Source organism: Balaenoptera physalus (assembly GCF_965194825.1).
Source record: "Balaenoptera physalus genome assembly, chromosome: 7".
Lineage (NCBI taxonomy): Eukaryota > Metazoa > Chordata > Mammalia > Artiodactyla > Balaenopteridae > Balaenoptera > Balaenoptera physalus.
In genome coordinates this window covers 2,374,457-2,390,535 of record NC_138886.1, presented here as the reverse complement: position 1 = coordinate 2,390,535, position 16,079 = coordinate 2,374,457, and the positions used below count along the sequence as shown (strand labels likewise).

The 16,079-nt window shown below is 57.3% G+C and overlaps 1 protein-coding gene and 1 long non-coding RNA gene across 2 annotated transcripts in view; both read left to right on the top strand.

Moving 5' to 3' along the window:
* On the top strand, positions 1 to 1,321 carry LOC309664691. The gene is made up of 3 exons (XR_014265982.1): positions 1 to 101; positions 689 to 742; positions 1,178 to 1,321. It is a non-coding gene; the product is annotated as an uncharacterized lncRNA (long non-coding RNA).
* Positions 1,322 to 1,345: 24 nt separating this feature from the next.
* SARDH (sarcosine dehydrogenase) overlaps positions 1,346 to 16,079 on the top strand; it is a 63,289-nt gene continuing 48,555 nt past the window's right edge. Inside the window, exons 1-8 of the mRNA XM_082470346.1 lie at positions 1,346 to 1,486; positions 2,069 to 2,427; positions 3,529 to 3,707; positions 5,173 to 5,352; positions 6,051 to 6,174; positions 6,364 to 6,464; positions 13,891 to 13,995; positions 15,173 to 15,302. Of these exons, the coding sequence (XP_082326472.1) occupies positions 2,097 to 2,427; positions 3,529 to 3,707; positions 5,173 to 5,352; positions 6,051 to 6,174; positions 6,364 to 6,464; positions 13,891 to 13,995; positions 15,173 to 15,302 (1,150 nt within the window). The 5' untranslated portion in view covers positions 1,346 to 1,486; positions 2,069 to 2,096. The remainder of the gene's footprint in view (positions 1,487 to 2,068; positions 2,428 to 3,528; positions 3,708 to 5,172; positions 5,353 to 6,050; positions 6,175 to 6,363; positions 6,465 to 13,890; positions 13,996 to 15,172; positions 15,303 to 16,079) is intronic.

Below are 16,079 nucleotides of genomic sequence, written 5' to 3'. Positions count from 1 at the left end.
CTTGGCTGTTGCTGGGAAGGAAGGAGGTGACGGCACTGCTGCAGCCATTGGGCCTGGCACTGGCCGGCCACTCGGGGCCAAGGGGCAGTGGCCGGCCGGAGGTACAGCCCTCGGGAGGGCAGGGCCCAGGCCCTTCCCTGGGCCGGCGGGGTGGGGACAGGCCCAGAGCTGGCTGGGCACGACCACGGGACACTCTGTGGGAGGGCAGGGGGCCTGGGCACCCTCCCAGCCCTCCTTCTCCTGCTGAAGCCTGTGCCTGGACCTTCCCTCCATCCCCCCCGCCCCCGTCATCCTACCGCCTGCGGGGAGGGCTTCTCTGGGCCGCCCCGCTTAACAGCACGAGGCCAACCCGGTCTGTCTGACCCCAAACCCTGGCAATGAATGGCCAGGCTGCGGACTCGGGTGGGAGAGAGTTGGAGGGGGCAGAAGAGCAGATCAATGTGGAAGCAGCTGCCCTGGCGGGAGGGCACTGGGCCGCCCCTGCTGGGGCCGTGCCCCCCCTACCCCCAGCCTGGGTGGGAGAACGGGACTGGCCACGGGTCGGGAAGCGGCACGTGGCAGCCCTGCGTTGGCGCAGGGGGAGGGAAGGAGTCTGGGTCGGAGGCCGGGAAGGGGGGGCAGGGGGCGGGCAGATGCCCGGCCTTGGAAAGGCTCCCCGGGCAACCACGTGACGCTGAGTTTCCAACAGTAGGTCCTCACTGTTGGGGGCTACTGGAAGGTTAAGGAAATCCAAGGACGAAAGGTAAGTGCAGACACGAGCTGGGCTGCACCTCCCCGTGCCCAGGGCGCCTGAAGCGGGGCAGAGCTGACGGAGGGACTGGGGTGCCCGGCCCCAGCCTCCAACCCCCCACCCCGAAGCCCCTCAAATCACCCCTGCCTGCTCCCTCCTCTGCCCCTACCCCCTGGGGGGGGGCTCTCTGTGGTGAGGGTGGGGCAGCCCTGACCGACCTGAGAGCCCGGGTGCCTGCAGGGGAGCGGAGGGGGTGTGGTGGGCAGTGCCCACCGGTGAGGGCGGGAAAGGGTGTGGCAGTGGGCCCACCCTAGCCTCTCCTCCCCCAGACGAGGCCCCGAGATGTCTGCGGACTGGGAGTTTGGGAGGGGGCAGGACAGCCAGCAGGCTTGGCCACACGGCGGCCCTGTGACCTTGGTCACCTTGGCGGGCCTCCTTGGGCCTCAGTCTCCCCCCCTCCATGAAATGGGAACAACTGTCGTCTTGACTTCCGAGCAGAGAGAACGCGTGTTCCTGGCTTGCCATGTGGCACACGCTTGGAAATGGAAGTGGTCTTAATTAACTGGCTAATTGATATCAATCAGGGCTATTAACGTAGGCGCGGGACCCACCTCACTATCTCGACCACAGCCAAACCCCTCTTACTTTCCCTGCTGATCCCACGAGCGGGCCCAGGAGCCTCTCTGAGGCGTCCTTTCCCCTCTGTGTTCCTCCCCTCCAGGGAGACACCTCTTCTGCATCCTGTCTCCTTAGAAGGTGGGTCCCTGTCACAGTTTTCTTCTTATAATTATGAGGCTCTTCTGACTGGGGAGGGACGCAAGGTGAGCCCTGCAGGCTACTGGGAGGTCACCGAGGAGGAGGGAGGCCGGCTACCCATCCTCCGAGGCCCTACCTGGATTCGAGACGGCCCGAGGGAGCAGGGCGCCTGGGCCCCGCTGCCTTGCTCACCACCTGCCTTGGGTCCCAAAGGGCTGTGGAGCCAACGTGGCAGAAATAACTTCTGTCTGGGGTTGAGACGGGAGTTCCCCCGGAGGGCGTGTTGGGTACAGCCTGGAGGGTTGAGTGTCGCTGCCCCAGGGCTCCCCACCACCCGCCCTGTGGCCCTGCAGCCCTGCCCCGCCACGCACACTGCCCCCCTTTTGCCCCCACCGTGGTCTCCCCTGGGCCCAGCCAGAGCCTGAAGCGTACGAGGCCCTCAGTACACGTGGACAAATGCACGGGTGCACACGTGGCGTGGGTGGGTGGCAGGAGGACGGCCGGAGGATGACAGCGCGGGGGCCCTGGGTCCCACTTGCACAGAGCCCTCTGTGCCCCAGGCAGCCCCGACTCTCTCCCCAGCGCCCTGTGGTGCTCAAGCCGAGTCCCCATGGCCTTGCTGAGCCGAGCCCTGCGTGTGGCCGCCACCCGTCCTCGCCGGAGCCCTGCCCAGGGCCTGGGGCTGCGACTCCTGACCAGCGGGGCCGGGCCCCCCCCTGAGAAGAGTGTGCCCTACCAGCAGACCCTGAAAGAGGCACGGGACCCCTGGGCAGGCGCCCAGGGCCCAAGCCGGCCCCTGCCCAGCACGGCCAACGTGGTGGTCATCGGCGGGGGCAGCTTGGGCTGCCAGACCCTCTACCACCTGGCCAAGCTGGGCATGAGCGGGGCAGTGCTACTGGAGCGGGAGCGGCTGACCTCCGGGACCACCTGGCACACGGCGGGTAGGGGCCTGGGTGCAAGCGGGTGCGGGAGGGACTGGACTCAGCCAGGGGCCAGCTCTGGGTTGGCACCCGGAGGCCTGTGAGAGGCAGCTGAGCTGGAGGGGGAGGACCCGGGGAAAAGATGCGGGGTCCTTCTGAGGGTGACCCTGCGTGCCCCCTGAGTCTCTGGAGAGCTGTGGAGGGGAGGAGGGAGCAGACGCTGACTGTGGGATCCTGGAGGGCAGAGCCGAGACCAGAGCTGGGAGCCCAGGCAGCTGTCTATTCAAAGAGCCCTTTCCCTGGACGGAGCCACCCAGGATGAGGGCCGCCCACAGGGCGTAGAGGATGGATGGGGAAGGGACCATCAGGGGCGACACAGAGCGGTGTCCTCCATGGGCACCGTGATTCTCAGCCAACTAACCAGTGGGCATAGAGTAAAAGCACCTACTGTGTGCATGTCCCCAGGGCAGCCAACATTCTGCCTTAACCCTGCGTTAAGTTAGCCAGGTTCTGTGGGGAAAACACTCCCACTTTGGCCAGTGTGAGCGTGATGTCGCTGGACGTGGAGCTGGGAAGAGGTTCAGGCATCGCGTGTCCGGCCCCGCACGCCACTGCCCCTGCCTCCCCACTGTCCTGTCTCGGCTGGGCCCACACAGCCTCTCCCCCACTGCTACCTCTCCCCTGGCCTCCCGCTCCCCAAACTCTGCTCGGAAGGGAGCAGCTTTGTCGGTGAAGAGGCTGCCTTTGGACTTCAGTCAGTCCTGGGTTGGGGTCCCAGCCCCATCATCACCCGTCCTGTGATCCTGGGCACAGAACCTTTTGGCGCCACCTTAATTTCACTATAAAATAGCCATGCCTGCCTCCCAGGACTGCTCTGTCACCCAGTGATAGGCTCAGTACACAGCAGGTGCTCCATAAATGGGAGCCTTGGGTATTGTCACGCTCTGAGCTGCCCAAGGGCGATGTCCTGAAACTCAACTCTGGCCCCGTCACTTCCTGCTCATCTGCCTCTCGGGGCTCCCCGCCCACTGCCTGATCTTCAGGAGCCCGGGCCTGCTGGGAGGAGCCGGGGCGCAGCGCCGCAGTGCTGGGACTGACGGCGCCCCGCCCCTCCCCCGCCAGGCCTGCTGTGGCAGCTGCGGCCCAGCGACGTGGAGGTGGAGCTTCTGGCCCACACGAGGCGCGTGGTGAGCCGCGACCTGGGGGAGGAGACGGGGCTGCACACGGGCTGGATCCAGAACGGGGGCCTGTTCATCGCGTCCAACCGGCAGCGTCTGGATGAGTACAAGAGGCTCATGTCGGTGGGTGCACCCCTGCGGGGGCGGGGACTCATGTCCTGGGCGCACTCCCGCCCCGGCGAGTGGCTCGTGTTGGTGTGTGACCCCCTGCCGGTGGTGGGTGGGGCAGCGTAGCACAGGGAAGGAGCCCCGACAGATCTGGGTTCAAGCCCTGGTGCTGCCCTTGCTGGCCGGGCCACCTGGGCCAAGCGGCGTTGCCTCTGAGCCTCGGCATTCTCACCTTTAAAATGGGACCGTGTTGCGCAGCACCGTTTGCCGAGCCTCAAGGCAGGAGAGGCCCGATAAACGGGAGTTATCAGCATGCACGGAGTCAGGATGAATGATGAGAAACTGCACTACCCAGGAGGAAGGACCACCCTTCTCCCGGCACCGCTGACGGGGCTGAGGGAACGCCACTGTGGGCGAGACGGCAGAGAAAGCCTTCCGCTGTGGAAGGCCCTCTACTGGGGTGGAGAGTTGATTCCTCACCCAGAGGAGCCAGGCCCGGGCCCCAAATTCCAGGGCGTGGCTGAGACTGGCTCCTCCAGCAGTTCATTCCTTACTGAGCACCAACTGAAGAGTGGCTCAGGGCCCAGCGAGCAGAGCGGGCTGTGTGGGTAGCAGAGGTACATTGTCACAGGGATGCCGAGTTCCTCTGGGTGCCCAGGCGGAAGCAGCGGCACCTGGCTTCATTAGAACGGGCTGGGTCTCTGGGGTTAGGAGGTGGCCTCATTCTGCCTACTCCCCCCACCTCTTCCCCCCCCAACCCCCCCACCCCGCCTTGCTCACTCATCAGCTGGGATGGAGGCTCCAAATGTGCCCAGGCAACCTTTCAGCTCAAGCTCTGAGTGAGGTCTCTACCGCTTTTCATTCACACCGCTCAGAGAGAGAATCTGATTGGCTCAGCTCATCTCTAGTTGGGCGGAGCCTGTCCTGATGGATGGATGCCTGGGGGCATTTGATTGGCTGCCCTTGGGCCAATCAAATGCGTCAGGGGTGTGGTCTGTCACACAGTCCGGGGCCTGGGACAGAGGAACGCAGGGGTCTCTCGTCTGGGGAGCTGGTCTGACCATCAAACCTGGTTGAAGCTCAAAATATCAGACCTATGGGGATTATTTTTATTTATGTTATGTAGTAAATCCTTATGTGCCAGGGACTGGTCTAAGCTCTTTAAAGGCGTCAACCATAAACCATTGTCACCCCCATTCCCCCAGGTGACATTAGCAACTTGCCACAGGTCACATGGCTCATGTTAGAGCTGGATGGGGGAGGCGGGAGGGCCCCAGAGCCTGCTTCCGAGCACTACCCGGGCTCCTTACTCTTCCTCGGAGCTGGCCTGAGGGACGGGGGCCGCTGGGGCATGGTGGCCGGCTTAGGGTTCCTGGGGGACACGGGGTCCGAACTGACCCTTGGAGACCCAGACAGGGAGGAGAGTGGCCAAGGGGGTCTGCTCCCCAAGGGCTCAGTTACTTTCCTCTGGGTCCCCCAGTTGGGCAAGGCCTATGGCGTGGAGTCCCACGTGCTGAGCCCGGCAGAGACCAAGGCACTGTATCCGCTGATGAATGTGGATGACCTCTACGGGACCCTGTACGTGCCACATGACGGTACCATGGACCCCGCCGGCACCTGTACCACCCTCACCAGGGCCGCCACTGCCCGGGGAGCGCAGGTACAATGGCCTTCCGGCCCTGGGTCCCCTGCTCCCAGCCCACCCTTCCTGCCTAAGAACCCCGAGACCAGAAGGCAAGAGAACACGTGCCGTTCTCTCTGCTCCACATAGGACCTGAGCCTCTAATCCGATCCTGCAGAGGCCGGCCGGCCTCAAGTTTGTCCCCCATGTCAGCTCTCCTCCCTTCCCCGAGGTCTGGCCCTGCTGGAAGAGTGAACCTGCCCCAAATCTCTTCTTGTAATTTTTATCTTCTTTTGTCTCAAATACACACATAGTTGTAGGAAAGATTAGAAAAGACAAATAAGCAAGAAAGAAGAAATGAGGATCACCCAGAGGTAACCGGTGTTGACATTGTAGTTTTACTGCAAGTAATTTTCTATGAAGATGTATATGTAAATAAAATGGAGCCAAAGTGCACTGTATGTGACCTTTTTACCGCAAGCATCTGTCAGTCAAATGAGCCCTCCTTTTCTTTTCAAAGAAAGCCTCTGTCTGGGGGGACAAGTTCTCCAAGTCAAGGAACACGTGGAGTTAGTTTCCACCCTGTGATCACCCCATTTCCCCAGTGGGGTCACATGAAGCCTGCCTGAGTAGAAGCAGGTGTCCCGGGTCCCGTCCGGGCTGGCGGTAGTGAGAGGGTAGGTGGTCAGTGCTCAGAGCGCCCACGTGGCTTTGGAAGCAGCTCCTGTCCCTCCCAGGTCATCGAGAACTGCCCGGTGACCGGGATCCGTGTGCGGACGGATGATTTTGGGGTGCGGCGGGTCGAGGCTGTGGAGACAGAGCACGGCTCCATCCAGACGCCCTGCGTGGTCAATTGTGCAGGTGGGAACACGTTTCTTCTGGGCTCCCAAGTGGCCACCCTGGCTGCTGCCTAAACCTGGCCTTTCTTAGGGGTGGGGGCCCAGGCGTGACCTGGGGAGTCACTGCCATGGCAGACAGGCCTGCAGAGGCGCCCAGCTGGCTGGCCCCCACCAGGTGCCAGCAGAGCTGAGCTGTCTGCTCTGCCTGCAGGAGTGTGGGCAGGCGCCGTGGGCCGGATGGCTGGCGTCAAGGTCCCGCTGGTGGCCATGCACCATGCCTACGTCGTCACCGAGCGCATTGAAGGGATCCAGGTGAGTAGATGGCCCCGGGCACCATGTGGGTGGTGCACGGACCTGGCTGTGAAGCCCAACACTTGTAGGTTCCTTCATCGCCCTGGGCGTCAGTTGGCCTCATCTGTGAAATGGGACTCCTCATGACTGGAGGGTTTGGGTGGCCTGAGAATGAAATGAAGTAGCACAGGCATAACCCGAGGGTCCCGACCCCCTTTGCCTTCGGAGCATGGCTTCTCACTGATGCCCAAGCCCGTCCTGCGTGGTGCGGCCAGTCTGGCTTTTGCCATGTTCTGTGCCCCAGGTGTTTCTGGGAACCTGTGAATGCTCGCATGCTCCCAAATGTGCCCTGGGCGCCAGTCTCAGAGGACATTGATCCCCGGCCCTCAGAACCTCCCAGGGAGCCCTGGAGACACCTCTGCCAGAGGAGGCGGGGCGGGGGGAGGGGAGCTGTGCACCCCCTGCCCTCTCTCCTCTCCTCCCTTTCTATCTCCCCTCTCCTGTGCTGGTGGCTGGTAGCTTCCTGTCACCTTGCCACTGACCACTCCTCTTTCCCTCCAGCCTTCTCTGCCTCCCTCCCTCCACCCATTATCCCTCCACTCATTTCCTTCCCTCTGTTCCTCTTGCCATCCCTCCATCCGTTCATCCCTCCTTCGATCCCTCCCTCCCTCTAGCCCTTCATCCATCCATTGATTCATCTATTTATCCATCCATTCGTCTGTCCATCCTTTCTCTCATGTGTCCATCCAGCCATCACCCCCTCTACCCATTCATCTCTCCCTTCACCCATTCCTCCATCATCCACCCATTTATTAATCCATCTAACCCTCCCTCCCCACCCCTCTCTGCATCAAACACTGGCTGGATAAGCTCTGTGCTCCAAGCCCTCATCTAGAAACTGGTACTATAACAGAGGTAAGAACCTAGTTCTTGCCCAGATGAGCTGGGGGAAGGGTACAAACAAGTCAAGATATTACTTATTTTAAAACAGGCTGACAGGGGCTCCCAGGGGGCAAGCACAGGGGCTATAGAGACTCCCAGCCTATGGACCAGGGACGTGCCCTGGCGGAGGCCATGTCTGAAGGGTCTTCTGAGGCATCTGAAGGGTGGCAGAGAAAGAACGAGTGGGAGAAGGGGAGGACGCAGAGCATGGCAGCCGGGGAACTGCAGGCAGTTCAGAGACGCAGGCCTGAGGGTGTGGGTGTGCGGAGAGTGTGAGAGAGCAGACTGACCCTGTGTAGGGTCAGGCTCCAGCAAAGAGGGTCCTGGGAGCCTCGTCCCTGCCCTGGACCAGCCTGGCTTCCCTCTGGTCCCCAGGCTGGCCGCTGGGTGGACCCAGTGGCGGAGGGGTGGGGGGAGCTGGCACGGGGCCGGGGTCTCCACCGCTCTTGCCACCCCCCCCAACACACACACAAGGTTCCCCCGTTCGTGGAAGAGTTTAATACAATCCAGCGCGCTCCTCCCGAGGGCTGCTGTGTGCACTCGGGGTGGGGCTCTGGGGAAAGAGGAATCACTGCAGCTGTTGGTGCGAAGAGTCCCTGGCCCTGGTTCTGTGGGAAGTATCCCCCGTGGCCGCCAGGGGTCGCCCTCAGGCCGCAGTGGGCTCTCGGGGGCTGGGCTAAAGCTGGGGACAGGCTGGGGGCAGAGCAGGGCTGTGTCCTACACAGGGAGGAGGAGGGTCACGGGGCATTCACAGAGCCCAAGACTGGGGCCTCAGTCTCTCCATGCCCTGATGCACATGGTGCCTAGCTTTGAGGCAGCTTTCAGGGAGAAGCAGGGCAGAGTGGGCCCAGGGACCCGCAGCCTGAATTTTAAGGTCCGAGCCAAGCTGGGGTTATTCATGTTACTCACAAACACTGCCCCCACCCAGCAACCCGTGTGTTCTGGGAACCCCAGGCTGCGCTCCAGGAAAGGGCCACCAGCCCCAGAAGCTCTGAGACTTTTGTAGAGAAACGAGGAGATTTGGGGCTGGGGGCCAAGTTCCCCATGCTCCCCTCCACGTGGGGAGTCTGGGAGGCCAGCCCCTCCTGACGCCACACCTGGGCAGCCTGAATCTGGGACAAGAGCAGGCCTCTGGCCCTGGCCTCCCACGTGGTCTGATGCCATGGTGGGTCAGAAAACAAGCTCCTTTAGGCCAAGGCAGCTCCTGCAGTCAGGGCTCTGGGGCTCATGCGGGGAGGCCCCTGACACTTGGGCCTGTCTTCGGCTGGCCAAGAGGCTCCCTGGGTTGACAGTCTTGCAGCAGGACACCGACTGCCCAGATCTGGGCCTCATGGTGTTGGCCCCGGGCTGGCCTGTGAGGGCTCAGGGCTTTGCCACCTGGACCACAAGCCCTTTATCTTTCTTTATGGGCGGCCAGAGGGCTGTGCTGCCCTAGGGACCCCAGTTCTGAGAAGCCGTCCAAGTCCTGGGTCCTAGCCGAATGCTGCCCCCAGCTCCTCTGTGACCTTGTCCCTTTCCCCTCTGGGCCTGGCCTCTGCGTCTGTCAAACGTGGTGGCCCAGATGCTCCCTCATGGTCTGGCATCCCCACTATCCTCGACCCACTTTTGCAGAAACTGCTCTGTTGGGGCACAGAGCAATGGGAAAGGGCCCAAGCTCAGGGTCTGCATCCCAACTCCCCCATTACCCAGGCAGGTGAGTCGAGGTGCCACCTGAGCCTCAGTTTCCTTCTCTGCAAAATGGGTAAAAATTGTAGCTACCTCTTAGGGCTGTGCTGAGGGAGGAACCAAGTGATGGGCTGAAGGGCTGAGCACAGTGCCTGGCACATAGCAGGTGCTCATTAGGTGAGGACCACGATGACCGTGACTAAGGGCATGGGATGGTCCAGCCAGCTGGTGCTTCAGAGGAAGAGAGCAGGGAAGGCTGGAGCCATCCGGCGGGCTTCCTGGAGGAAGCAGCTGACAGTATTTGGATGGGGGGTGGGGCCAGGAGAAGCAGATGGAAGGAACGGGCTGAGATTAGGAGGCAGAGGCACCAGTGGAATTGGCGTTACACCTATAGGGTGGGCTTCCGGAGGGAGGAAGCAGTGAGGGTACCCTGCGGATGCCTTGGGGCTGAGCTGAGCCTGTGCTGGCCACTCTGAGGCAGCTGGGGCCTTGCAAGGCAGGGAGATGGGGACCCTGATCCTGCTGGACGAAAGCCAGGGGCTTCCCTGGCCACCAGGTGTCCCCGCTGTCCTGTTCTATGGAGCTCTGGCATTCTGTTGGTTCTGTTTTTAGAGTAGTAGTGACAACAGAGGTAATGATACCACTATTATTATTCCTGAAGTGCTCGGTTACTGAGAACTTCCCATGTGCCTTCTGGCGATCAGTGCAGACATTCTTAGTCCAGCTCTGCAGAGGAGCCGGGCGACTAGGAGACTGGAGGAGCAGGGCGGGGCATCTGCCAGGTTATCCCTTTCGGTCTCTGCGTGTCCTTGAAGGTGGGGTGGAGGGGTCACATCAGATGTGTCCATCTCCAGGGCAGGGGCAACGGAGAGCAGGGTTGAGAGGAAGCAGTTCCCCCAGTGCTGAGGACCTACATGGAGGTGGGCCTCTTCCCACTCCTGCTCACTTTCTAAAATGCTTTGGATTTGTTTATCCGTTCATTTATTGGTTAAATCAGTAGTCAGTATTTGCAATATAATGACAATGAGAACATTGTTAACTCCTGAGCAAATAGTGTCCAACTTTCCGTGTTTCCTGGAGTTATTAATAGTTTTTTTCTGGTTATTCAGTTTCCTATGTAGCTGTGACTAATTCTTTATTCCTATCTATCTATCCATCTATCTATTTGTCTATCATCTATCATCTATCTATCTCTATCATCTATCTATCTATCTATCTCTATCATCTAGCTGTCATTTATCTATCTATCTAACATTATCTTAGTCCTTAAAACCCCATACACATTATCAGTCCCCATTTCCCACCCCACCCTCAACTTAGATAGTCACTAATCTAATTTCTGTCTCTCTGGATTTTCTTATTTTGGACTTTGAATGAAATGGAATCATACCCTTTGTGGCCTTTATGCCTGGCTTCTTTCACTCGGCATGACATTGTCAAGGTTCATCCATGTGGTACGTGTAGCAGAATTTCATCCCTTTTTATGGCTGAATAATATACTCTTGCAAACCACAATTTATTTATCCGTTCATCTGTTGATGGACATGTGGGTTGTTTTCACTTTTTGGCTATTGTGAATAATGCTGCTACGAACATTCATGTACAAGTTTTTGTGAGGACATATGTTTCCCTTTCTCTTGGGTGGAAGTGGAATTGCTGAGTCATAGAGTAACTCTATGTTTAACTTTTTGAGGAACTGTCAGACTGTTTTCCAAAGAAGCTGCACTGTTTTACATTCTCATCAACAGTGTATGAAGGTTCTGACTTCTCCACATTCTCAGCAATATTTGTTATTGTCTATCTTTTTGATTCTAGCCATCGTAGTGGGTGTGAAGTGGTATCTTGTGGCTTGAGTTGCATTTCCTTAATGACTGATGATGTTGAGTGTCTTTTCATGTGCCTGTTAGCCATATGTATATCTTCTTTGGTGAAACCTCTATTCAGATACTTTGCTCATTTTTAATTGGATTGTCGTTCTATTGAACTGTAAGAGTTCATACATTCTGGATACAAGTCCCTCATCAGATTTACGATTTGCAAATATTTTCTCCCATTCTGTGGGTTGTCTTTTCACCCTCTTGGTATTGTTGGCAGCACAAAAGTTCTTAATTTTGATGAAGTAGAACCTATGTAATTTTTTCTTTTGTCCCTTGTGCTTGTGGTATCATATTTAAGAAGGCATTTCCTAACCTAGGCCACAGAGATTTATTCCCATATTTTCTTCTAAGAATTTTATAGTCTTAGCTCTTATAATTAGGTCTACAATACATTTGGAATTAAATTTTGTGTGTGGCGTGAGGAAGGCGTCCAATTTTGTGCTTTTGCAGGCGGCTATTCAGGTGTTCGGGCACCATTTGCTGAAGATTTTCCTTTTCCGCATTGAATTGCCTTGGCATCCTTGTGGAAAATCAATTGACCATAAGTGTGAGGGTTTATTTCTGGACTCTCAATTCTATTCCGTTGATCTATATATGTCTATCCTTATGTTTGTACCACTCTGTCTTGATTATATTAACCTTGTAGTAAGTTTTGAAATCAGAAGTGTAAGTCCTCCGTGTTTGTTCTTCTCTTTTAAGATTGCTTTGAATATTCTGGGTCCCTTGCACTTCCATATGAATTTTAGGATCAGCTTGTCAACTTCTGCCAAGCAGCCAGCTGAGATTTTGGTGGGAGCTGTGTTGAATCTGTAGATCAGTTTGGGGGGTACTGTCATCTTAGCAATAGTAAGTCTTCATTTTGTAAACTTGAGAGGTCTTTCCATTATTTACATCTTCTTTAATTTCTTTCGAAGACATTTTCTAGTTTTTAGAGTACAAGTTTCACACTTCTTTTGTTAAATTTATTTGTAAGCATTTTGTTATTTTTGATGATATCATAAATGGAATTATTTTCCTAATTTCATTTTTGATTGTTCACTGCTGGTATATAGAAATACAGTGGTTTTTGTCTGTTTGTTGTATTAATATACAACCTTGTATCCTGCAACCTTGTTGAACTATTTTATAAGTTCTAATAGCTTTTAGTGTGTTCCTTAGGATTTTCTATATGTAAGATCATGTCATCTGCACATAGAGATAGTTTCACTTTTTTTCCCTCTGGGTGCCTTTAATTACTCTTTCTTGCCTGATTCCTGCCCCGGCCAGGACCTCCTGTACAATGTTGAATGGCAGTGGTGACAGTGGACGTCCTTCTCTTGGCCTGGTCTTAGAGGAGAAACTGCAAACAAGTATGCATTTGCTGTGGGTGTTTCTCAGATACTCTTTATCAGGAAGTTCCCTTCTATTCCTAGACATTGGGTGTTTTTATCATGAAAGTGTTTTATCTGTCAAATGCTTTTTTTGCATCTATTGAAATAATTAGTGGTTTTTTGTCCTTTACTGATAATGGTATATTACACAGATTTTCGGATGTTAAACCAACCTTGCAATCCCGGGATAAATCCCATCTGGTCATGGTATATACTCCTTCTTCTATGTTGCTGGATTCAGTTTCCTAGTATTTTGTCAAGGATATTTGCATCTATATTCATAACTGTCACAATTTTCCCCCCAAACATCTCAACAGATCTGTCAAACACCTATCAGTACTATTTTCTGCATACTCATACATGGCAGAGGAATCACATAAAGTCTGTAAGTCCCATTCCCCTCCCCTGAAGGACTCCTCCCGCTGCCTTCTGATCTTCTCCAGCAGCCTCTGATCGGCTGTCACCCTGGGACCCTCCTCACCCGTCTTCTGCTTGGATCTGCTGCTCTCTGGATCCGTGGCATGGTCTCTGACCACTTACTGAGAAGGGTACCTGGAAAGTAAACGTTTTTGTGTACATGAATGTCTGAAGAAAATCTTTATTCTTTCTTACAGTCGGTTGATGAATTGACTGGGTCATGAATTCTGTATTTAAAATTGTCTTTTAGAATTTTGAGGACTTTGCTCCAGGTCGTCAGCCTCCAGGAATGCTGTTTCTTTGTTTAGGACCCACCTGGTCACCTGATCTTCCATCCTGATGTGGCCTTGGTGCAGGCCTGGTCCAGTCACAGGGCTTGGTGGGCACTTGTGGGCCCTTCAATACTGAGATTCACGATTTTCAGCTGGAGAAATCATCTTGGATTTTTGCTTTGACTTTCCTTCTACTCCATTTTCTCGGTTTTCTCTTCCTGGAACCCCTGTAAGGTGGACATCAGACCTTCAGGATTGACTTTCTAATTTTCTTATTTTTTTCCCTTTCCTGATTTCCATGCCTTAATCTGTTTTAGCCTAATATCTGGAAGATGTCCTCGGCCTTATCCAGTCTTTCTGTTGAATGCCCTTCTCTTTGGTGAGGGACCTCCATGTCAGCGTCCGGAGTCTTGCCCAGACCACTCAGTGTCTCCACAGAAGACTCTCCAATCTGTTGTCGAGGGGGGATGGCAGCCCACTCCTCACCTCCCCGGAGCCTGGAGCCCCTGGGGACCCATTTCTCCAGAGACAGACCTCAGGGCCCCTGCAGGGTAGGGCCAGGCCCTGGGCTGCACGCGGCGGGGATGGAAGGGATCTGGGTCCAATTACTTTGAAGAGACCCTAGTCCAACTTCCTGTTCACGTACACACACATACTCTCTCTCACACTCACTGACACACACGTGCACACTCACACACATGCGTGCATGCACACATACGCACTCGGCCCACCGCCCCCTGCAGTTTCACCGTCCCCTGCAGTTTCAATGGAGTGGTTTGTCCACTGTGTGACCCGAGGCCCCAGGTCCACCCTGTCCTCAGGGTCCTATGATGGGGAGGTGGCACCGTGGGCCCAGCTTGGGTCTGTGACCCTGACCCCGAGGCCTCCGTGCTCCACCTTTCAGAACATGCCCAACGTCCGCGACCACGACGCCTCCATCTACCTCCGCCTCCAAGGGGACGCCTTGTCCGTGGGCGGCTACGAGACCAACCCCATCTTCTGGGAGGAGGTGAGACACCAGGGCTCGAGGGAGGGGTTGGGGCTGCGTCTCAGCGTGGAGGAGGCTTCTTCCGGAGACTGTCCCCCCAGAGCGCCCCCGACCCTGGGGGCGTACCTGAGAAGTGGCAGGTCCCCCATCCCACAAGGTCAAACCCATTTTTTCCAACCCCCGAAGAACCTGGCACACAGGCAGATCCAGACTCGGGGCAGGTGGAGGGCTTGCCTCAAAACATCAATAGTCAGAGGCTGCAAAGTGTGAAATAATGACTTTAGAAGATTATGAAAGCATTGAAGCCCTCTGTCCATCAGCAAACAATCCCATGCCCTCCCCCACCCCCCGTGGTTGCAGCTGTATCTCCCTCCGGCCTGGGCCGCTCTCCTGGCAGCTCCTGGGGTTCATGCAGGGCCAGCGGCCCCCTCAGCACGCCCCCCCCAGCCCCCTAGAGCACGTACGGACCACCCCAGCTCCCATACTCATGCATTTAGTCTACAAATTGAACAACAAAATGACTCCTTTCAGCCAGATACTGTTTAACTTTGGGGAGAAAGAGGGAGACCAAGATGAGAGTCCCTGTCCGCAGAGGCTTCTATTCTGGTGGGGAGACACACAGTAAATAAGCAAAGAAGTAATGCAATTTGGGATGGTGGTCTGTGCCCTGAGTGAAGTTAGCAGGTTAAGGATAAGCCTAGCGAGACTGGCGTGGAAGGATGTCCTTCGGTCTGTGGTCGGGCAGGGCTCCCTGAGGAGCTGGCATGGGGCAGAGAGCCCCGCAGAGAGAAGGCGGGGGAGGGGCTGCCCCAGGTGGAGGTGAAGGCCCTGAGGTCAGACCAGGCTTGCTTTTCCTGAAGAACCGAAGGAAGTTCAGTGTGGCTGTGGGTTGGTGGTAGACGTGGGCAGGGTCCGCTCATGTAGGGCCGATCTGACGTAGGTGAATGGGGTGAAGGAGGGCGGGAAGCAGGGCGACCGGGCAGAGGCCAGGGCAACAGTCCAGGGCAGAGCAGGTGGGCCTGGGTCGGGGCGGGAAGGGGGAGCAGACGGGCCCGGGGAGGGGTTAGGGGAGGGGAGACACACTGAGGGGACCAGCCCAGCGCTGTCACCCCCTAGCCAAGAGGCTGGCCAGGCCCTGCCTGGCTCCTCAGTCCCGTGGGGCGCGGTCACAGGGCAGGTTCCCTGCCCGCCTCCCCAGGTGTCGGACAAGTTTGCCTTTGGCCTCTTCGACCTGGACTGGGAAGTGTTCGCCCAGCACATTGAAGGCGCCGTCAACCGGGTCCCCGTGCTGGAGAAAACGGGGATTAAGTCCACAGTCTGTGGCCCAGGTGAGTGGGCTGCCCCCGAGGCTGGCCCGCGCTGGGCGCGCGCGCCAGCCGTCCCTCCGTCCTGGGCCTCGGGCGCTGCGTTTGCTCCCCTCTGCAGGCAAAAGACGTGCGCTCGGTGAGGGCAGAAGTTCTCCCACGGGCACGCGGCCGGGCTTCCTCCCGCCCACCCCCGCGTGAGTCCCTCCTGAGGTCCCACCGGGCTCGATCCCTGCTTGACTTGCCCCTGGAACTTGGTGTTTTCATCTGTAAGATGGGATGAGCCCCCTCCCAGCGCCTGGTGAGGCTGAGCAAGGAGAGGCGGGCCAAGCGCCTTCCTGATGCCTTTTGCCCTTTGCCCTCTGCCCTCGGCAGCCAGGCCAGCGGGGCCGCACGCCCACACAGCATGGAAAGGCCCAACCCGGTGCCTCCCCTTGGGCCCCTGGGAGAGCTGAGCTGCAGGAGGCTGGAGGGAAAGGGGGAGAACACAGTGGCTCAGCTTCCGATGCCCCCCTTGGGTACGCATGGTGCAGCCCCTGACCCTGCCCGGCCGGCCGGTGCCCACGGGGATCGAGCACCAGATGGGGCGGACTTGGACCCCCAGCACTGACGCGTTGGGCCAAGGCCACTAGTTTATTGTTCAGGGCCTGCCGGCCAGGCTAGACTTTGGACTGTCAAACTGATGTGACTTGTCCCAGCACGGGTCACTCACGTCTCAGCAGGGAGAGGTGAACGCCCGATGACGGAGCCTGAGAGAGGGCCGTCCTGGGGTTGCCCAGGGAGCTCAGGGACCCCAGGGTG